Source organism: Chlamydotis macqueenii, chromosome 9 (assembly GCF_036417535.1).
Source record: "Chlamydotis macqueenii isolate bChlMac1 chromosome 9, bChlMac1.mat, whole genome shotgun sequence".
NCBI lineage: Eukaryota > Metazoa > Chordata > Aves > Otidiformes > Otididae > Chlamydotis > Chlamydotis macqueenii.
Genome location: NC_141564.1, coordinates 22,110,886 through 22,134,290, shown reverse-complemented (window position 1 = coordinate 22,134,290; position 23,405 = coordinate 22,110,886). Strand labels below are relative to the sequence as shown.

The 23,405-nt window shown below is 41.8% G+C and overlaps 1 protein-coding gene across 1 annotated transcript in view; it reads left to right on the top strand.

Annotated features, from left to right (window-relative positions):
* FNDC3B (fibronectin type III domain containing 3B) overlaps window positions 1-23,405 on the top strand; it is a 192,319-nt gene that overhangs the window by 36,647 nt on the left and 132,267 nt on the right. The window contains exons 2-3 of the mRNA XM_086754486.1: window positions 1,830-1,968; window positions 11,287-11,362. Coding sequence (XP_086610612.1) covers window positions 1,858-1,968; window positions 11,287-11,362 — 187 coding nt within the window. The 5' untranslated portion in view covers window positions 1,830-1,857. The remainder of the gene's footprint in view (window positions 1-1,829; window positions 1,969-11,286; window positions 11,363-23,405) is intronic.

Genomic DNA, 23,405 nt, shown 5'->3' with positions numbered 1-23,405 from the left:
TGGATGCGCCATCCGCTTGACAGCCATGTCTCAGGCTTTTTGAGAACTTCTGTCCTGTAATTGAGTCTCAAATGAAATGAAGGATTAATATAGATTGTTTATATCTCAGTGATAGGATGATTAGAAAAGCGATGTTTTCATGTGGATAAGAGCATTGGAAAGAGCTGCGAGAGGCGTGCTAAATTTGGCACCGAGTTAAATTAAAACACTGGTCTTGAGATGGATGGCTGAAGGTAACAGGGCTAAGTTAGCGTGTCTTCTGAAAAACAAACGCTGAAGTCTTCTGGTACTATATAGATGTGAAGGGGGCCCGTGTGGTAAGAACGCAAGGACGGATGTGATTCAGCCCGTGTGGGCACTGCCATCGCTCTTGAATCACACCAGTGATCTTCTTCAGGAGCTGGATACCAACTCCTGGTCAGGCTGATGTTTCTGATCATCAGGTTCCTCTGCAGGTGACAGAATTGTGATGAGCTCTGGAAGAAGCTTATGAAAATGAAGACACTGTATTTCAGTATGATTCCTACCTTAGCTGTTAAACCAGCATTTTTAAAATGTAAACTTAAATCCTAGCAGCACCTGAGGGCAGAGCAGGTACGGGGCATTAGGTTTGCAGACTTGGTGGAACCGCACGCTCCAGCCCTGGTGAGATTGATTCAGCCCTTCGTCCCCACTGGAGCAAATAAATTAAACTCCCAGTTTATGGCTCTGGGGTCAGTGCTCTCTGTGAACACTAGAAACGCTTTCCTCGTGAGCAGCGATTTCCCTGTCGCTCCTTGCCAAAAATTCCCCTCTCTGCGGAACCACTCTGGTGGGCTTGTGCCAGCTGATTACGTGGCTGTTACCAGCAACTTAAGTCACAGCATATTTTTTTTTCTGACTTCAGTTTGTGATGTGTGTGAAATTATTTGGGAGAACTTTGGGATTCTCTGGCATGAAAGCTGCTGAGGAGGCTGCCTGGTCAGCCAACCTGTAAGGTTGTTTTGCTTAAGGAGTTCTTGTGCAGAAGTATAGATGAGCTATGTGATTAGGTCATCCATCTTATTTGCTAAAGAACTGGATTGTTGCCCCATAAAACAGTATCACGGTACTCTTAATGCTGAATTAAGACTTGCCTTTACAAAGCAATCTCCCTGTGGTTTTAGTGATGCTTATGTATCACATGAATTAGCTGTGAAGGGGCAAGGTGTGCTGGAAGTGATGTGTGATTCTTCACAAATCCTTAAGTGAGATCATCTTCTGTTGTCCTCTATAGCACAAGGTGTTCAGAGCGTGGGGATGTGCCATCCTCCTGCTCCAGCAGAAACCTTGCTCCCTCGGATCATGATTAAGTGGAAATCAGGCGCCTGCTTTGTGTTAGAGGTGGCAGTTCACACTGTTTATAGAAGGGAAATAAAGGTGTTTGGCTTTGAACTCTGGATATAGAGTGAAACTGATGTAGCCTCTTAACCACATGGATGATGTAGTTCAAGAGCTGTGGTAGCAAGCAGGATGCTGATTTTTTGGAACAGAGCAAATGTCACTCAAAGTGTCTTGGAACGTGCCTGTTTTAGCTGTGTGATGAGGGCTGGGGATTATAATCGTGGGATAGAGTGGAAATCTGGCTTGTTGGTTTTTTGGAAGGTCTTCCATGGAAACTTGACTTTCCATGCTGTTGGTCGAACAATTTAAACCTCTGTTCAGCGCCTCAAGTTCCCGTATGCATCCTGTTACAAAAGCAGGTATCCTGCATAGGTTGCTACCTGAATGCCAAAATCCACACGAATGCTGGTGACCTTCTAAAGTACAAGTGGGTTTTCCAGAGTCTTTGACTGATGTTTCTCTTGCAGGAAGCCCGTTGAGGAAAATTCTCCATGAATGTACGTCACAATGATGATGACCGACCAAATTCCGCTGGAGCTGCCACCGTTGCTGAACGGGGAGGTAGCCATGATGCCTCACATCGTGAATGGCGACGGATCACAGCAGGTCAGTGAGCATTGCAGAAAATGCATGGTTTAAAGAAGCTATTTCTGGGCCACCAAGGGATTTAGAAGATGGGGAAGATGGTTTTCCCTAGCATTAGGGAGGGTGGAGTGTATCCTAGAAAGCAGAAATCTACCCTTACACTGGGAAGACATTAAAAGTAGTGCTTTGTGTACCATTAACTTGATGTGATTATTTGCATGTGTGTTCATTGAAGTTAAAACAGTGGGATTGAAATAGTGGCTGTAAATGCTGCGTATCTGAGGGCTTTGCAGAAAGTTAGCATTTTGATTTACTTGTGCTAGTTGTTGTCCAGACGTCTTGCTAGTATCTGTGATGAGATTTTAAGAACGTGAAACAAATATACTGAGATTGTAAAAAAAAAAAAAAAAAGAGAGAGAGAGAAGAAATGGAGAATTGAAGACAAGAGTCCTGTGATGTCTGCTGTTCTTTGCATATGTAAATATACTGATCCCAGCAGTCCTGTGTATCGTGCTATGCTTCATTATAAACCTCAGAGGGGGAGAAGTGAATTTTGAGTGGGCTTTTGAAGGAAGGCAAGTTTGTAGTTGTTTTCATATTTTTCCAGGAGATATTCTTTAATAAGGTTGGTCAGAGGTAGGTAGAATGATTACAAGACCATAGTGGTGCCTTCATGTCAGGATACAGCCTGGAGGTTCGAGCTGATAGTTGGTAGATTCCCAAGCTTGTCGTCTTAGGTTAATGTTTATCTGTTTCATCTGCTTTAGCAATTTTTCTGTGTTACTCAATTTGGTACCCTCCTGATTTGAGACGTCTCAGCCAAGTATTTTAACCAAGGTAGAAATAATCTGCCCTTCATGAATCAATATAAAATGTCGTGCTGTTACTTCTCATTCCCTTGATCACTTGTTCCTCCTTCCAAACTGTGTTTTGAGCTGCACCAGCCTCAAGAGGAAGAATAATTTCTGCTTTTCTTGTAAGCTTCTAAGTCTTTCTGCTTATCTGGCTTCATTTTCATTGCTGTGATAATTTTTTTTTTTTACTGAAAAGTCATTTCTGCACAATGTACTTCAACTTGAAAAAATAGAAAAGAAAGCTTTTAATGGCTCTATTTACCAAGTCCAATATTAATATGCTTAAGTGAAGGAACAGTCTTACTGATACTGGCTAGGATAATTGTTCTTTAAATATGCCTTTTCCTCATTGCTGGAAACCATTTATCAGGTTAGACTGTCCAGTGGGTCCCCCTGTGTTACAGAAAGAATAAATGAAGTCTTCTGAGCCCTCCTTTGAGATGGGGCTCTAAGTCCAGTCTTTGCAATTCCCCATCAGTGATGATTCAGCAGCCTTGCTTGGCGGATGCCTTTAAACTAGCTTCTCATCTAATGCTTTGGGGAAAAAAGAATTGCTGATGTACTGGAAGGGTGTTACTTCTGCTTTTGCTCTGCTATGCAAATATGACTCAGCAGAACAGTTCTGGGACAGGTTCCTTTCCTGCATAAATGTTTGTTGGATGATGCTTGTAGCCCTCATCACCTTATCTCTTAAAGTACTTGCAGTGGGAATACCAGTTTTCTGTGAGACTTTTTGGACCTCTAGTCTAGATGTGCCCTCAGATTTGCAAAGCTTAGCTGCCTTTATACTTTATAATTTTCATCCTATTTCTGAAGCTTTAGTTGATGTCTTCACTTCTTAAAAGCGTACTTCTAAAGTGCAATGAAATTGGAATAAATGCTTTGTGTATAGTAACAGCAAATGGGCTATGTTAATTGCTCTTAACAGAATTTCTAATGTAATGTAGAAGCAACTGTTACATGTTGTTTGAAAGAGATTTATCATAGTTACTTGTAAGGCAGGACAGCTTTCAGATTTGATTCACATAAGAATGACTTCCTTAATAAAGATGGTTTATATAGCTCCATAGATAGGTGCTAGTTGTATAAGGACGTGTGCTTTTCCAGGGTGTAGTTACGGTCTCTGGTAGAAGCTGGTGGTAGGAAAGCGTCGTAGCTGAGCTGGTGGGAGACGAGACATCTGGAGTTTTCCAGACTGCGGTGTGGCCGGCACGCAGATCGGAGCCTCTGGAGCTGACAGCGCTTGCTTCTGATGAGATGCTCTGCGTGCGCTTGCTGTTGCTGGATGTGTGAAACCTCAGCCATGCCAGCATGGTAGGGCTGTGCTATAAGCTGTACCTGGGAACGCTGAGCTTCAGAGAAAAGGCTTTTCTCAACAGGCCGGTTCTTATATAGGTAGAAAAGAGCAGGCTGGAGCTGATGAAACACCTTAGCTTTTACTGTCAGCCACATGGAGAGGGACGCGCAAGGCGACTCTGCCGGTAAACAGTTCTGTATCGTAAGACAATTGCATGGGAACATTCAGTTGTTTTCTCTTCCTGGGGATAAGCGCTGCAGAGCTGTACAGGGCAGAGCTAGGAATGTCTCTGCCTGACAGTAATCCCTCTTCTCTACACTACCCAAAATGGCATTTCTAGCACTGGCTTTTTTTTTTTTTTTTTTTTTAAAGTTTCCCACACTTAATTGCCACTGCTGCTGACTGTATTTACTGCTTTCATGTCCATTGCAGAGCTGCCTCTTACTCTGTTTCTGCTTCTAATCCACTTGCAGCTCCTGGGGGGATCCGGGGAGTGATAATTAACCTTTTGGTCCAAGAATGTCAATGGTTTCCTGTAGGTACTCCACTGCAAGCTCTAAAAACTCGGAGTATGAAGTGGAGGGACAGCTAGCTGTGCCATAGCACGTCTGTACGGAATGCCAGGCGATTTGGTTTGGGAGGTTTTATTTCAGCTTGATTCGCTCACTGCACCTGCAGTGGTGTCACAAGTTTTCTGCTTGCCTGCTCTTTGTAAAGGTGTGTTTACCAAACCTTGTTTTTTCATTATTTGGCTTGAGCCCAGGCACTGTACGTAGTGCTGTGTGTGCTAGTTTTTGTCTTTCAGGGTCAGACACTTTGAGTAAGGGAGACAAGACAACGTCTGAACGAGGAACAAGGTTTGGTACCTTCCTGTAGCACAAGTCTGTGCACTTTGCAAGAGCCTGAAAGCGTTTAGCCGAGTTTTATACCGTACCTGAACAGCAGCTGAGCTGAGTGAATGAATTTTATGCCAAAACTTGGAGTTACTTCTTCATGCTTCCTTTAAATTTTTTTAAATATACTTTCAGAAATGTCTTTTTAGGAGAAAGAAGATACATGGGAGGCTTGTTTCAAGAAGAAAAAAGGTTTAGAACTGGTACACATCTAAGATACCTGAGCTGAGAAGCATCAGTCCGTGAAAGACGGCTGTCAGATAAAGGATGATAACATTTCCCTCTGACTTTTAAAGCAGATTCAGCAGTCTCAGGCATTTAGACTGGAACAGATGGCAGACGAGTAGTGTTAGCAAAGTTAACCCATGGGCAGTCTTTGCTGTCTAGGAAGGCTCCAGAATGAACTTTTCTGAAGGAATTTTCACCAAAGGATGTTGATGGGCAAGCTCTGAGACTGTTCTCACAAATGTGTTTCTTTGTGAATACAATGAAACATAGAATTCACTAAAGCTTCAGAATCTTAACATTTCTTGCTTATCAGAGCAATTTGTTACGCAGATAAACTGTGGTTTTTTGGGTTTTTTGTTGTTTGTTTGTTTTCTTTCCCCCCACCCCACTTGTTTGGTGTGTGTTTAAGTGGTGATAAATTAGAGGGTTCAGGATCTGTCACTTGTGGGCTTCGCTATCAATAGCACTCATTGTAAACTGACGGAATCACTTTATGCCTCTATCTTCTGCCCTATGGAAAAAAAGCATAGTTAAGCCCAGAACAATTACAAAACTATTGATTTTTCAAAGTCACTGGTTTATTGCTTAAGATGTAGCATGTTCCCTGATTTTTCTTACCGAAGAGAGGTTGAAAGTATTTGTCTTCCCTGCTCCCGTGTGGATGGTGAGGAATGCGTCGCTGAGAAGAGTATTGCACACAGAATGGTGTGAATTCTTTGGTCCTTTCTGCAGGACGGAGCTGGGAATTCATCAGAATCTGGGGCACAGTATTCTAAAGTAAAATAGAGAATGAACTCAAGTGATTATTCTGATATTTGATGGTGGTGGGGTGTTTTTTTTAGTTGTTTTGGTTTGAGGTTTGGTTTTTTTTTTTCATTCCAAGATGTAAGATACTGAAAAACTTATGCACTGCAGAGATTGTAAATACAGTCGATTTTAATAATTTAAAGCATTTGTGAGTACCCTGGGGCTGAATCCCAGATGGTGCCCATGATGCTGCGCCCCACAACTGTATGAAGCATGATATAGCTGAACGGGGAAGGGAGAATTCACCACCTTGGAGAACATTTTGGGCAAGGTTTTAATACAGCAAAGCAGTGCAAGTGGCTGTTTAACCTCAGCAAGGAAAAGGTTCTCATAAAATGGAAATATATTAAAGCAAGCGTTGGATCGTATCGCATCCTGTGGATGCTTAGTGAATGTCTTGCTGCTGCATCTGCGCTCCCAGGTGATCTGCAGCGAAGTGGCTAGGAGGCAACAACCTGGTTTGAATGTGAATTTTCTTCTGTGTGCTTGCAAAGCGCTTGTATAAGTAAACCAGTACTGTACGGAGTGGATAATAATCTTTGTATGAGGCGGTTTACCCACGACATATATAGCTTTAAATTCCTGAACCTGAGCTTTAAGGCTGTGTCAGATACTGCTGGCAGGTGGGTGAGCCTCTTCCCCTGCTCCCAGCAGATATGAGTTGGATAGTAGGGGCGAGGGGACGCGAGGGAGGCTCATTTGGCTCGTCATGATATCAGAGTCTGGACAGAACGCAATCGTTGCCAAATTGGGTGTGTGCGTGATTACAAATATTTATAGTAACTATGGAACTTAGTAACAATCCATCTTAACAAACATGGCTGTTTAAATAAGATACAATAACATTCTTAAAGGCAAAATAAATGCAAAAAAAAAAGTGTGCTATGGAGATAGCAAGCTTTCTCTGAGGATGCAACAGCTAAGACTGGACTTCAACACTGACTGGATTGAACTGCTAAAGTGAACATCCAAGCACTTTTTAGGGAAAAGAGAGAACCTTTGAGATTGTGCTGCTGACACCCTCCTCGCAGCTGTCACAAGCTCCAACTTTTTGGATGTGAGGAGGCCAGGAGACTGAAACTGGGCTGGAGCGTCCTTAGACCTCGGACCGCACCCTCGTGATGCTGCAGGGCAGCAGTGTGGGCTCAAAGTGACTTTTCAAGCTGTCTCTCTTCTTGCTGCTGCCTCATAAATGTGCGTACTTGGGATGATGAATATTGGAAGATACATGAAGCAATTAAGGATTGTCTGTGTTTGTTTTCATTAAAATAAAGACGTTATCTTTAGACTTTTTTATTGCTTTCCTCAGGCTTTTAATTAAAAGCTTCAGAAGCAAAGTGTTCTCACGAAGATCCCGTGTGGAGAAAAGAAGTGGAAAAGCTGTGTTCCAGGCTGCAGAATATGGTTTTGCAGTTTTGGAGGACGTGGGAAAGATAACTCTTTGAATTAGTTTGACATAGTTAGTGTATAAACAAAAGAAGTCACAGTGTACCTCTATTATTTGTCCCAGGCAACTGGGACGGATTGGGGAGGTTGGCTGGAAAATGTCCAGTATCTAATACTGAGTGTGCACTGGCTTTAATGGTTTGACCTCAGCTCTGCGGCTTGTTAGTCAGTGCTTTGTGATTGCAGGCTCTCAGGGGGTTATGTGCGGCATGGGATGAGTGCAGAGGGGTTTGGGTGGTGGGGTGGGTTACGGGGGAGAACCCCAGTCTCCCAGCTTTGGGCGGAGAGAAGAGGCTGGGACTGGGTTGCAGCCTGCTGGAAGGGGTCTGCCTGCGGTGGGGTCTTACCCAAGGAACATCCTTGTCGCTGCTCTTGGGTCTGAGGCCACCTCAAGTATGCGTGCTCATGTGCCAACCATCCTCCGTGTTCAGCCCTTGCTCCAGTGTTGGGCCATGTCAGTCTGTTCCCGTTTGCTTTTGACAGAGCTGCCTTCCCCCAGCAACAGCCCAGGAGTGTTTTCCTTTACTCTAAAGGTAGCCAGTTTGAGCATCAGTGCAGAAGAGAGTCCTTTCATATCTTAGAACTTTTTTTTTCTTTTTTTTTTTTTTTTTAAATGGCAGCTACAGTACTCGATTCTAATGCAGTTCTTGCATTGTGGACTGGTGGTTACTGGTTTTAGCATGTGCTTTTATGTACCACTTGTAATCAGAGGTTGATTTCTCCACTGTTCTGGGAAATCCTCCGTAGCTGGAGATGACCTTTTCAGCTGTACGCAAAGGCTTGGTGACTCAGGGCCTTGGATTCTCTTCTTGCTCCTTGGCTCTTAATTTTTCTGAAATTTTGCTGAAGTGACTGAATTTCACAAATGTTGGTGTTGCTTCTCTAGCACACAAAAACCCTACTCCGAAAGTGCAGATGTGGTGGGGCTGCCATCATTAGGTGCAGAAGATATACTTGATTTAGTAGAAGTCAAGCTCGTTGACCTCCTTTGAAAATCTTTGTGCTTGTGTATGTATTTAAATATCCAAATACCAATAAAACCAGGTCGGTTATGGCTTTCAGCCTTGTAAAGTGTTAAGAGATGAGATGGTACGAATTTATCACAATAATTTCACAAATATAATTTTGTGAGCCCTAAGGCTGAAAAACTTACTCAAGAGCAACTAGGGAAACTAGGATTAGTTTTGCTAGATTTTTAGGTGAAAACCGTGGTAGAACTTGCTGGAAATCACTCATTGACAGAGTAAAACACTCTGTCCTGGCAGCAGTGTAATTTTGAAAAGGCCTGTGGCTTAATTGCAGAGCTAATAGTTGAAAAATGTTATCTTTTCATTGTATTTGATACTTAACCGCAAAGCAAGATCCCAAGTGAAAATATTTCTGTGGACTCTTGTCTACAGCCCCTCTATTGGGCTGTAGTTAAAATTTGGACGAGATACTCTCGTCCCTACCCAGTCCGGCCAAGTGGAGTGACGGTTGTTATCCTGCAGCACGCAATGGGGAACTTTGCTTTCTGACCAGCTTAATCCCATGTTTCATGCCAGGAACTAGTGCTGAGGTGTTCTGGGTTTTGTTTTGAGTTTTGGTTTTGGTTTTTTTTTTTTGGGTTTTTTTTTTTTTTTTTAATAAATATGAAGTCTTCAAGCTGTTTTACTCTGGGAACTGCCAGTAAGGAATTATTCCCATATATAATATATATATATAACATTTTAATAGAAGCTACTATATGTATGTCCCAGGCTCTCCCCATGGGCTTGTGGTGGGGTGAGGAAGCCATGGTGGCCACTGCCCTTCAGGAAACAAATTTGTTGATGGAAAAATTCGTTTGTGTTAAAAACCTATGTGATTAGGCAAGGATAATGTTGCTTTATTTTGACTGTCATAAGCAACAACTGTCATAAGCAACAACTATCATTGGGGATGTAATCTTGAGAAGAGTTGTTTTTTTTTTTCTTTTTTAATGTGGAAACCCAAGGAATTATTTTCATAGCACAACTGCAAGCGTACGAATGCAGGCACTTGGGCTGGGGACCGACCTCTGCAATGACTCCTTGGGAAGGAATTTGTAAATCATACCCTTCTGATAACTCTGGGGTAGGCATGTGCCTCGCAGAGTGAGAGGATTCCCCCTTTCACGGCCAGATTTATATCTGCCGTTGAACTCAACTCCCCACTTTAGGGACAAAATCGAGCTTTTCGCATACGAGATATCAATCGAGTTAGGGGATGGATTTTGAGGAGCTCGACCAAGTTCTTCCAAAGGTGTGACGGTTGCTAGAGCATCTTGTTGCTGTTAATCAAGCGTGTTAATTAATAACCAGCTTTAGAGCTGTTGGTTTAGGCATATAATGCAAATGAGCTACTGAAATATTTCTATGCTGCTTTGCCTCTTTGTGTTCAGGTTTCTGGGTTGTTGGGTTTTTTTCGGCTGAATGACATTACCTTGCTCTACGATCCTTTTGACCTGATGCCCATATCCCGTTGTGGATAATCCAGGCCTATTCATAGCAAAAGAGTGCTTAAATACTGTCACTAAAATGTTGATTGTTCAGAGATTAGGGATGGAATGGCTTTGCGCCTCTTATCTTTTCTGAACCATTTATTGTGCTCTGTACGCTGGATCAGATCCGCCCTGATCTGTGCTCCCCGCAAAATTGTTGTTGCAGACAAAATAATGGCTTTCATGTGTCGTTTTTCTGATTTCCAGCTTGTGCTTTAAAAATGTGGCTGGAATAATGGGTTTCTGCAGGATTACTGTAATTCAAAAGGTCATCTAGGCAGTAATTATCTTATGCACTTAGCTTAAGGAATTCAGAAACAGGACATTAATTCAAATTCTGTCTTTCCAGATAGAATAATTAAATTCTGCATGCAGGTGTCCCGGAATATAAAGACAAGACTCTAAATTTGAAGAGAGTTTTCACAAAAAGATATGAATCTAAATTTTTAATTTATACCAAGATTAATCCAAATTTTGGCTGAACTTCTGACAATGCAAAGTTAACAGAAGTGTATTTAAAATATTAAAGTTTTACAAGCAGCAAGAGCATGGGATAAAAGATCACTAATTCCGGGGGAAACTCTCCATTAACGAAATAAATCTACATCATAAGTTTTTTAAAACCATTATTTTAGACACCTGAAAATTAATAAAGATGAGTACAACGTACACTGAACTGGGATGCATTTTGGTGCTTCCTGGTCTGTGCAGCAGTATCATCTGCAGAATTCAGCCATGGGAGACTGGGATAATATTTTGATTATTTAAAGAAAAAAGTATTATATTGGTTAGTAAGTAAATAGTTTGTTACTGATTCTGTGTGAAACTATTGAACTGTGTGTGTATGAATTCTGCTTAAATGAGGTCTGTTTTGTGTAAGACTGAAGGATTTAAAAAAATGTAATGGGTCAAGTCCCCATATAGTGCAAAAAACTTTCTTGTTCCTGTGAACTTGAAATCCCACGGGCTCTCATGTGCCCGTGGTCTGAAGATGTATGCCCTTAGCTATCAGCATCTGACCAAGTTAAACACATCGTCAGAAGGTTGGCGGTGGAACCCAAAGCCATAATTCTCACCTGCACACAGCTGAGTTATATCTTTATTTCAACTCTAAAAATGTAAAAGAGTAGGTAGGCTTTAAATCTCTGCTGGCTCTTGGACCCTGCTGGTACCCAAAGATGTAGTACACCCGTCTGTTCCTTCCCTGCCCCCGTATCTCTTCAAAACTATGGATAACACAATTGTTGGGTTGGGGAAATTTAATTTTTGAAGATCATGATGAAACGAATTTTTTTTTTTTTTTTCTTTTGACAGGTCTTTTTGGTTCAAGTTAATCCAGGTGAAACCTTTACAATAAGGGCTGAGGATGGAACCCTGCAGTGCATCCAAGGTAAGAGGATACGTGAACGTGTGGACAAGCATTGCTTGCGTTATGGAAAACTTGTTCTCTCATCTCCACAAAAACGTGGTAGGCAGTTCTGGAAATACAGTGAGGCACTTGAGTGTGAGAGGCTGCAGACATGACTGCTCTGCATGTTATAGAACTTCAGTGCCTCAGAATTAATAATAAATTTATTGCATGTCTAGGGGAGTTCTCTCTGTTCAGTTATTTATCAGCATTTTTCATTTTATATATATGCATACTTCCGTATAACCAAATAGTAAATACAAATGAGAGATGCCAAGTTAGATTGAAAACTAATGACAAATTAAGTGGGTATCTATGGAAAAAACATTTTGTTTTCATACAGGCATTGGGAGGGATAGAAAATGAGTGAAGAAGTACAAGTATTGGAAAGTGCTTGGAGAAGAAAGATTGAGTTTAAGCAGAATTTTAAATTGGTTCTTTAGAAGCCTAGCCAGTTAGTTATGTGGTATTGGATAAAAGCTTGTAAGCACTCTTTTGATTGCTGTTCTGCCTCTCTGTAAGATTGTGCAAATACGATAGATAGTGCTTGTGTTTTTAATTAAGAGAGAGCCCACACAAAATCTTTCAACAGATCTGAAGGAAGAAGCAATAGAGACCGTTTAGATTTTATATTAAGTACTGTGAAGAGGGCTTCGAACTGGTAGTGAATACAGCTTTGATGTGAAGCAGATATTTGCCTAGGTATAACGCTGGCTACAGTAAATACAGGAAGGTGAAATCAGAATTTAAAGGGAATAGACTTTGTGTAGCTGTACTGCTAATACTGTTTTCCGTGATGTTTTTTGAGGTTATGCCATTATCTTTTTTTTTTTTTTTTTGAGAAGGGAGGTAAGTGGTGTTGCCTCCCCATCCTTTCCAGATCTTACGCCATTAAGCATCAATCTGAGTTGGCTATTCATTCCAAAGCCTTTCCTAAAAAAGCAGTAGTAATGGGAGCAGGGGGAAAGTAATTTTAATAATAATTGTATAGCTAATGAATTGCCCTCGTATTTTGACAGTGAATTTCAAATCCACTCTGGAAGGACTGTTTCTTAGACTGTATCAAATACTAAAATCATACTGCTTGAAATTTTATCCCTGTGGAAATGACGAATTAATAGTTGTTTGAGATCGATGTTACAGAGGCTTCCCTGAACACCATCCAGGATTATTTGGTCTTGATGAGCAATAATAGCAGCAATTTAAAACTGCTTGTTAAGATTTATAGCCAACGTGCTGTGTGGTAAGAAATTGGTCCGTGTGGCAATTAACAGAGGAATAAAGCTGGCAACTCCTTTTATTTGAAATGAATGCTTTATATTGGTTAGTACATTAAAAATTTCCATTACAAATATAATTATGACACTATTTATGAATTATTTTTTTTCCATACTCAAAGTGCTGTTCAGACAGTGTATTTAAATGAGTGCAGCTTGAAACCTCCTGGTTCTGTATTCCCAGTAATTCAACATGTTTGTGCCTGTGGGACTTGTTTGGTACTCATCAGTGGTCTTTCAAAATGTTAATTTAGGATTTGTAGACAATCTTATGCTCATTTTTGGTAGAGCTGCAGTATTGACTACCAAAGCACATGCCTTTATTTATATACACTCTGTAAGTTCGATCTGAAAATTCTGATATCCTTTTCATGCTAAAGCTTCAACTCATAGTTTATTGTGAAGTATTTATATTGCTGAAATAAGTACATGCTTCAAATATGGAAGAGCACCTGACTGTATTGTTGTTGACCTTTTTTTTTTTTTTTTTTTTTTTTTTGTAAGGCTGTGTTCACAGTGCAATTATGGAACTGATATCATGTTAATAGTAATCCATCATGGAAGAAACTGTAAGCAACCAGCAAATGTACTAAGATTAGGATTCATGACAGCTCTGTTTTTCCTGTACTCTGAGGTTATTGTGAAAGACAGGCTTATTTTGTGGGCAGTGTTTTTGGAAATTACACACCCCCTTGCTCCACAAAACTTAGAACGTCTCTTCTTTTTTTTTTTTTTTGTCTCCCCCCCCCCCCCCCCCCCCCCCCTTCCCCTCTGTGGCAGAATATTCTGTGTGTTTAAAGGTTAATGTATTCCCTGTATGTGGGGCAGCACTCGGGGTAGTCCTGTGCTGCCACCCACCCTGGCCGAGTTTTGGTCTCTAACTGCAAAAGTGTACCTCTGTGGGTGGTTTGGACTGATTTAGAATCTTAATTCAGTATTTTTAGGAGAAGAAATGTGTATATGTGCTTTATCATCAGTATTTTAAAAGCTGCTCTTTTTTTTTTTATAGTTTTGACAGGTAATAAATACTTCATAAATACGTCAATGCTTTACATACTTCACTTCCTTTCTGTGTTTTTCCACTTAATTTTTCACAAACTTAGGTCGGGACTGTTGCTAGTACAGCAAGGAAAAGACAAGGGCACGGCATATCCTCGCCATTTCTTTGCTCAGCTGTGACTGCAGACCTTGTGTTCCCTGTGTGTGAGATTGCTCCTGGCTGGTGCCAGGGGTAACCGCCGGAAATGAAATACGGAGGAGGGGGAGAACGTGGATCTGATCAGCTGCAGAACGGCACCAAAACAACCCCCCTGTATTAGAAAAAGAATCGTTCTGCTTTCTGAGTTTTAGAATAGATTCCGGGTGAATCTGATGTGTTCAGGAAATTCCCCCTTCCCTACGGACTTATCAAAGGCTGGTTTTTTTTAGCCCGTATCTTAAGATCTTTGGCAGGAACTTCTCCTGCTCCGTGAGAGCCATGTCATACACTTCGTTACTTAAATACAGCGGTTTGTGCGTAGTTGGGGGCAGTGGAGCTGTACCCAAACATCTGTTCAGTGCTTTTTCGTCCTGGAAGGCGGTAATGCCAAGCTGTCGTGTGCACTGCACGGTGATATGAACAACATGGACAAAATGATTATTCTGGTGCAACGTGCACTTGCTTGTCATCTGCATGTTGAAAATACGAATGTATGGAGACGTTTATGTCTGCATAGCATGTGAAATGCCTGTGACAGAGGCAGAAGAAAGAACAAGCAGCAGAAAAGCATCTGGCATGATAAAAATTGAAGTTCCTAGATGGGGAAACCACTAGGTTTAGAATAGTGAAGCACAAAATTTGCATGCAAAGAAAACAAATATGCTAACGAAAAGAAATGATGCTTCAGTTCTAGCATTGCACAGGTGAACAAGGCTCTGCGTTCAGTGGGCTTTTGTTTTGTGATGTTTTCAAGCACGAGATACAGATGGGCAGTGGCATGGAGGGGTTGTAGCTACGTTTAAGCGAGTATCTGTGTAGTAGACAAGGACTTAAATTGCCTTTGGGTGGTTACGTTTTGAAACAAAAACTGGATAATAAACATACACCGTTTACTGATATCTGTTTCGAGTGACATTTTCAAGTGCTTTGCTGTTGATGCTGAACTTGAAGCACTGCAGGGCCCTTGCTTGTTCTTACCTTGTAAAACAAAGAATGCATGAATTAAGTTTCAGTGCTGCTTTTTCCATGGCTTGAAAGGCCAGAAGTATGCTAAAAATCTAGCAGTGGTTTCTCAAATGAAAGATTTCCTGGAATTATTATTCCCTTAATTTGGTGGATGGGTGTGGTTTGGTGTGGCAATGCAAAGGAATGGATAATATTAGAGGCTAAATAGCTGTAATTTATGTAGGAAGAGTGTGTGTGTCAGTGAAATAAGGCTGATCAGTCTCGTCTAAGCAAACAAAAAAAAGTCTTGATTTTTTTTCCTTTTAGTATGAGATTGGAAATGAGGAAGTGAGTCAGTTTCTTGGAGGGAAGGAAAGAGTTGAAAATAGATGGGACATGGTGTAAGCAAATGAGTGATAACTGTGGTTGTTACTGGGTGGGGACGGAGGTGCCAAGATGACGGCAGTGAAGGGCGCGTGGTCACTGGATGGATGTCAGATCAAAGATTGGGAAGGAGAGAAACCTAAGGAGGTGGGACAGAAAAATGCAGGTTCAGGTAGCTGGCTGGCTTTGTAGTGCTGCAAGCTCACCTGTTGCATCGGCTGCTGGGAGCATCCCCCTCCATCGCAGCCGGTGGGTTGCGTTGCCAAAATATTTGTTTTTTTTTTCTATCAACAGAGTCACTATCATCATTGAGAGGTATTGCCACCCATCTTCTATCTTAGCTTGTTGGCACGCCCAGCTCTGAAGCACTGGCATGTCCCTAGGCCTGGGTTCAGTCACGTCCCTCCGGTTGGGATATTATCCATGGTGCACTCCATAGTTTTTCAGAGACAGAGCTACAAACCACCAGTTCCTAATACCTGACCATATAATCATAACAGGTAGTTTAGTAGTTTCTGCTGATTTTCTCATTGTTGCCCCATTATTAACCAGAAAACACCTGAACTTGCAGCAGAGCCTTTTATCCTCTGTGTTATTTTTGGTGACTGCCTGTGTTTCAGATACGGACCCTTTGGCCTTTTGGTGTTCGGTCACCTTAGAAAATTAAGGTCCTGATTGTGCATCATTTATTCCTTCCATGTGCAAGAAATAACTTGCACGTTTCCAAACTTTTGTGAAACTTGTGTTGAAATCTTGTAAGAGGAGAGAGCAGAGGGATGCTAACTCGGAGTGGATTTTTCCCTTATTGTCAGTGAGATCGTAGTGCCGTTCTCCTTTAATGTCATGGGTTTTGTTTTTAGCACGCTACAATAAAGTGTAGGAAACCATGTAAGATGCCAAGAGTAAACAATAGGATGCTTTGTTTACTGTGTGAATAATCTTAGCTTCTCCATTTTAAATCTGATAATGCTAAGAATAATCATGGGAATTTGTTTTGCATGTGTGCAGATTAAATCTTGAATAAGATGCACCTGCACTCGTAGATTTGGTGTATAGAATATCTGGTCCTTTAACAATCCCTTTTATATTAAATAATAGCTACCAACTCACTGTATTTTAATTAAGTCCCCTGATAAAAGGAAAAAAAAAAAAAAAACTTGACACATAACAAGATTTTAATTTGACTTGATCTTTGCAAATCCTAAAGTTTGAATGTCTTACAGTACACACTGTAAAGAGAGGAAGGGAGAAATACTGCTGAAACTGGAAATATTGCTGAAATGCTCTGAAATATGGAAACTCTAAGCATTTCATAAGAGCCTTGCTAACGGTTTGTATCCACGTACGGAGGGATGGCCGCAGCCTTTCCCGACCCTGCGGCCTCTTCCCTGGAAAAGCGGGGCTGTGCTGGCTGGGCCGCTGCGCGCCTCCGCTCCCGCCAGCCCGGGATGTGACCTGGCAGCCCGCGCCGTGTCCTGCTGACGTGGCCTCCCGGCAGGGGCTGAATCATCAGCGGGAGGAGAAATAAATTCAGACTCCAGCTATTCCAGTTTGCGAGTACGTAGGAACGGAGCGTCCCGCTTCACAGCGGAGTAACGCGTAAATGAGCAGAGAAGCAGTTCATGAAGTTTGTCCTTGGGTAAAATGAAGTCTGGGCTATAATTTAAACATTTTGGTTTTGTAAACGTGCAGGACTTGTATTTGGGGTTTGTGTCTGTCCTTATTCTGCTTCTGTGTGTGTATTTATATGTCTGAAAGGATCAGTGTGATACACTCAGGCTAATTTGAAGGGCAGTTTGAAAGGCAGTGCCTCATACCAGCATGCTATCAATTTTTAAGGGTCTCCCAGTTTCTGTGTATCTCTCCCCAAAACACAGAGAGCCGATGCGAGTGTATCGGTTAGAGCAAGCCCGGCTCTGCAGAAACGCTGGAGTTGTCAGTCGGTCCTGCTCAAATGCAAATAATCCTCCAAGTGCAGGCCCAGTACATTCCAGTCAATGGTGTCAGAGGTTTAAAATCCAAGATCCACATTCTTTACCCAGTTTTCTTAGACTACAGATATTACAAACACATTAATCAGTGCGTTTAGCCTTTAAAAAGTTTAATAGTGCAGCTATAGTTCTAAATTATTAAAGCAATTATATTCAGCTTGCTTAATCTGAAGCAATTATATTTGTTGACCAGAAGAGTCAATAAATCATTCCATCAGCCTTATTAAATTCCATTGCTCCTTCTCACAGGCGAATGTTTGATTTCCTATACTTTTTATTCTTTATCCTCTTTGATTTTGGTTCATGTTTGTTCTGTACATGCAATGGAGACTCTTCATGGTGCAGTGTGATTTGCAGTGTTAAAGGTTAGCATTTCCAAACTAAAACTAGCATGAGCTGTTAATACTAGAAATAGTTTTTTGTATAATTTTATTGGAAAAGTCTTACCCAGTTTTTCAGTCTCCTGGAAAGGAAAAATATACAAGGAAGTAGGAAGGAGAACACTAAGAAGGATGACAAACGTTGAGGTATCCTGGCTTTATTATAGCACGAGATTTGTCTCCAGGTATCGGATCTGGTAACTGGTGCGTTTTTTTTCTGCAGATTCCTCTGCCTCGTAAGGACTCGAAGTGTGTCTTTAGCAGATGAGTTCTTCAAACGCAAGTGTCTGAGGCTGGGAAACCATTGTGCTGTAGAAAACAGTGCTCCTCCTGCCTCTAATGATACACTTTCTGTGTTTTAGCATATCAAGAACTATTTCCCTGCAGGAAAGAAAGAATTACATTTTCCACCAAGCAGGTTGTGCCAGGTTTATAACTTTTATTAACTTCATATGCTCCATTGTGACTGGCTGAAATTGGCATAGCTGATATTTTGATGGTATTTATGAAAAGGCTAAGGCAGGCATTTCCTTCCATGTAGTCAGATTGTTAACCCAGGGAAACAGATGTTAAGCAGCAGACTGGAAACGCAAACTGGTTTGAGTTGCCCGTTTGAGGGATGAAGAGGGAAGTGGAAAGAAGCTCGGTAGCAATTTCCAAATACTTGTTCCTGGAACACGGCTTAGGGAGCTGCAGATGAAATTCCCTCCCCGAGGGAGGCTGAAGATACACTGTCGTCTCTGTAGTTCTCTGACAGTACGCTCCATAGGAGATTTTAACAGGTATTTAGTAGCGCAGAAACATGTTAACTCAGTGTGCATGTGAAGTATTGCAAGTTATTCATCAGCAAGGTTTATTTTTTCTTCTCCTGGCAAGTGGAGGGCTCGTGACCCCACAGGTGTGGAAGAGGAAAGCGGAGTAACCCGTGCAGAAGCCTTGGAGTAAGGGTTTGTCAGCAAAGTATATTCTTCTTGTTAGGTTATGGGAAGGCTTCGCTATTGCCAATGCTGGCTGAGCAAGTGTCTTCATTTTATTTTAACTCAGAATACTTGGGTTTTTGTCCATACAGCTTTCAAGCAAAGTTGCATAAGTAACCGTGTGGCTATAACTGTGTTGTATTTATCCAAATGTCCCCTTTCAAGTGATGTACATGTTACGCCAGGCTATACTGTGTTATTTATAAAAATCCAGCCTAAAATTCCTAGAAACTCTCATGCCTTTGATTGTCATGCCTGCCGCTGTTAAAGGTCAATCTTTTCAAATGCCATCTTATCGAGGTCGCTACAGATGACCTTGGGATAACAGCTTAAAATACTATTTTAATCGCAGCAGACGATATTATCTCATCATAACATTTTTTAATGTTTCTAGCCGAATTGTTTTGAACGTCTGAGCTGTGCCTGGAGAGGGGACCGAAACACAATGCCCGTCATTCTCAATTGTGTGAGCCGGAGCCTTTGAGTTTGATGACCGGGCTACGGCGAGTAGGCTGGGAGTGAGAAAATAATGAGGTCTGTCCTGCCCAGTTCCCAGCACTTGTTACCTTGAGGTTTATATTAGCTCAAACTCGTTGAAAACTTCTGAAACAAGTATTTGTGCGTTGACTACATATGTATGTCTGTGTGTGTCTATATATATGCATTTTTATATAAAGGTATGTATAAATATATACAAATGTATAAATATAAACAATTATAAATATGTATGTATATTTTTATATGGTTGTTTCATCACCTTAAGACTATTACTGAGCTCTCCAAAGCTGGTCCAAGCATGGCTGTTCTCCTGGTGAAAGTTTTTCTAGACGTTGGCAACAGCATGGAAATAGCAAGCAAGCGCCACCGAGTGATTTGCCTGTAGGATTTTCACTGAGGGTTCATTAAGATTACTTAACAACTTAGAAGTAATTTGCCTCCCTTGAGGGAGAATTCTGATATTTGGAGCGTTTATCAGTCATCTGCAAAACGGAATGAACATAATTGGTGGCTAATTGTTTGCAAGAACTGTGAAATACAATTATGAAGAGTTAAGCTGAAACCGATTGTGTTTATGAAATCTAGCATAAGAAATACTATATTAATCCTGCCTCAATACCGGGAAACGCAATTAGGATAATTAAGACTATCATATTGTAATTTTCTTGGCGACTAGGTGCTTTGGCAGCTGCTTTCCTCTTCCAGCGCGGTTGGAGCAGAGCGCGTTCCTGTCTGCGGTGCCTTCTGCCGCAGCTGCCAAGGGAATTATAAAATTACTTTGTTTACCCTTTTCGTGGGACGCAGGAGATGCAACTGCTCTTGAGTGGAAAAAGGGTTCAAACTCCTGCATTTCAGCCACTCTGTGGTCGCAGTGTACTTTTGTAGACAATGTTCGTGTGCGGTTAGGTGCAGCTGGGAGCCGCATCTGCAAGCTAAGGAAAACGGCAAATTTGGGACTTTGATGAGTAGAGCGGATGAGTATTGCAATTAGACTCTTGTTAACATTACACTCTGTCATGAAAAGTGGATAAAATAAATAAAAAATTTAAGCATGTTTAAATTGATCTTAGGAGTACTAGTCATACTTATCTCCAGGCTGGCAGGGACAGAACTCGAATATTTGTGGACTGGCACTCTCAAATTAGCTTTTTGTTGGATTTATATTGCTGCCGAGATGGTGGGTTTGTTGTGCAGTGTGCCCAGGTCAGGAAGAACACGAGTATGTAACGCAGTTGTTGCAGTTTGTACGTCACTGCTGTGAATGCATTCAATTAAGGGATAATCAGCATGATGCCTACTTTGAGCTCCTCTTAATGGTTTAATTGCTTCTCTAAGTTAAATAAACACTTTATGCTTATTTTACAAAATTTTCCCTTGAGAGCTTGTCACATGGAAGTGTATGTGCATGTATTTATTTCCTAAGCATTAAGAATAATCAGTTATTTAATTAAGCTTCTGCTGAAGTTCTCTTTTGGGATACTCTGTGTTCTTTTGAGCTGCTCGGATAACCATGTGTCAGAATAGAGTAGGTGAGAGAGATAACAAAGTTATCAATTGGAAAATGAATGTGCACGTTAATATTTCAGATTATTATTCCAAGGTCACCTGGGTGTCAGTCCTTGGTGGACAGAAGTGCCAGTGTAGGTTTTTCTGTACTCTGTGAAATGCTTTAACACTTTCAAGTTGCTGCGCTAGCCGCAGATGTGAGGTTCGACCCTTCACCAGAAAGATGGCCGAGGACCGTCCCTGGATCACACGGTGCTGTGGGTACCTGCGGTCTGGAGACCCGAGCAGATGCAGCCCCTCCGCTGGGAAGCCCTCGCGTGCCAAGGGGCTGCGGGAGCTGGGCGAGGCTGTGCCCGGCTGGCTCTCTACAGAGACGCTGCGCTGTCCCGTTCCAGCTGGGACACTGTCCTGGAGCACGCCCACCACTTCCGTATATATCGATGTCCTTGGAAGGCAGTAGGAAGCTACTGTCCCATTCTTTTGATCCTTTTTTTTTCTATTTATTTTCATTCTGTACATATAAATTTTTTAAGACGCTTTCTGTATTTCTGTACACGTTTATCAGCATGCCCATTGGAACTGCCTGGAGCCAGCAGAAAATATTACATGGCTATTCCTTCTCCTATTTAAAATCTTCATGTCTGTAAAAGTTCACTCACTCCAGAATACTTGCAAGGGATATTCAGCACCTTCTCTTTTATTACCTATGTTTCTACAAAAGGTCTGCTCTGCCAGTTTTATTGGAATTTGCTGCTTTCAAAAGGTCTGAGCAGCGATGTGCCCCCAGTTCGGCAGTGACGTTATTTGGTACAGGAATTGAATGTTTTCCCCAAAGTTTCCCAGCCAAGGGGTCTTGGCTTGCGAAGTGCTTTTGGGAAGGATGCAGTTGTTCTGTTAAAGGGGTTCTCCCTTTCCTGCATTTAGGGTGTTTAATACGTTTCCTTCAAGTGGTTTTGCTGCCAAATTAATGAACGTGCTAATTCAGATGTCATTTAAACAAACCTGGCTTAGCTGTCTGTCTCGTTACTTCCCTGGTAGTGCCACGTTAACTGCGGTTTCCAGGCGTAGCCCCCGCTTCGCCATGCTGCCTGCAAAGACCACACTACGCCCAACCTGGTGCTATTTTGAAGCCAGTTGTAATGGTAAACACTTAAGAGAGTCATTTTCTCACTGAGGCTGGGAATGTTTCTGTGTGGGTGGTGGTGCTGTGCAAATGAGGGGTTTTTTGTTTGTCACCCAAAGGGTTTACTGAGAAACTTCATACTCTGCTAGGGCTTGTGGAGGTGGGCTGGTTTTGATGAGCGTAGAAGCAATAGCACAACTTTATCAAACTCTTAAGTTGAAAACTGTCTTTGGAAACTTAGTTATGCCTCAGAACGCGGCAAGGTATTAAGTTGAAAGAAGCTCTTGTGGTGAGGCTTGTGGAAGTGGTAGCCATAATTATGGCTGTAATGCTAATGGTGTTGCGGTAATACCGATCAAGCAGAAATATTTGTCCTGCAGAACATATGGAAGCATCCTGAGAGTGCTGAGTGTGTAAGCCACGTGTTTAAAGGAGAAAGGGCGGGGGGGAGGAAAATCCAAAAACCAACAAAAAACCCCTGTGGTGTATCAATCCTGCTGTCATAAGCTGTATTTTTCTCCACCTCTGCCCTTCACCAGTTCCTCTGTAAGTGGAGCTTAACTCTTTGGAAAGGCGGGGTGCGTTCAAAGGCTTTGCAGTTTATTTATTGATGCCTTCTCTGTGGCTTTTTGTATGTTTAAATAGCATAAGCTCATGTGTTTGTCAGGGTGCATCTAAGACTAAAATTGTTTTCTTGACAAGCACAGCAAATTAAACAAATTAGACCAAATTTCAGTTTTAAGGCCATCCCAGATACCTGAGCATCAAATTTGGGTGCTCTGTAGGAAAGAAACAGAGGTTTACAAGCCGATACCTGGCATTTGCTGACTGCTGCTCATTCACATAGTTATTTCCATTCTATATGTACCGAAAAAAGCTTATGCACAAGATGGGTTAAGTGAATTAGGCAGTAATTTGAGCCAGCTGCTATGCTAGAAATAGAACCATAGCTATTTTCTATCCCCAAGCTGTGTCATGGCAGTATTCCTTCAATAGTACTGTGTCTCCTTTCCTTGCAGCTTTTTGAAGGAGGTGTATGGCAAGGACCATTTTGAATTACCCAATCTGGGGCGTTACCTTTCTTGCTGTACTTTTACTTTCTCGTGGATGTGCCGGGTAGATGTAGAGGTTGGTGTTATCTGCCCGGGCTTAGTGAGTTGCTAAATGCAGTTTGTGCAAATGTCTGGACGGTTTTAAATGGAACTTTTTATAATTAAAAAATGTAATGAGAGTCATTAAAGCAGGAGTAATTCTATTCTAAGTACAAATGCAGTTAAAGACTGAAAAATTGCCTTTCAGACCAGATAGCCCTTGAAAACTTAGCGTGCAACGTTGCTGATCAGGAACGTGGGTCTCTTCGTAAGCTGTGCATGCTTCCACACCGCTGTCATCAGAGCTGTTCGTGTTTTCCGCAGTTTGTAGCTGAGGTTGCTCTCCCCGCGTGTTTTCCACCCCCAAAATAAAAATGACTTCTGTAACGCGGTTGTAGTTGCTGTGTGTGGAGCTGACATCTTGACTCCCTTTGGAGACGGCTGATGCTTCTGCCCCGTGAGCAGCGGCTGTGAAACGTGGCTGGAACAGTCATGGCCGGCTTCAGGGGGGCCAACGGTCCCTCAAAATCTCTGAACAGCTGGTGGTGCAAATTTGCCCCCTTCAGAAGGTGTTTCAGAGCATGTCAGTTGAGTTCTTGCTCTGAATAATTTTTAAATGCTTTTTTAAAAAGTGGTTTTGAGTTAATAGGTGAAG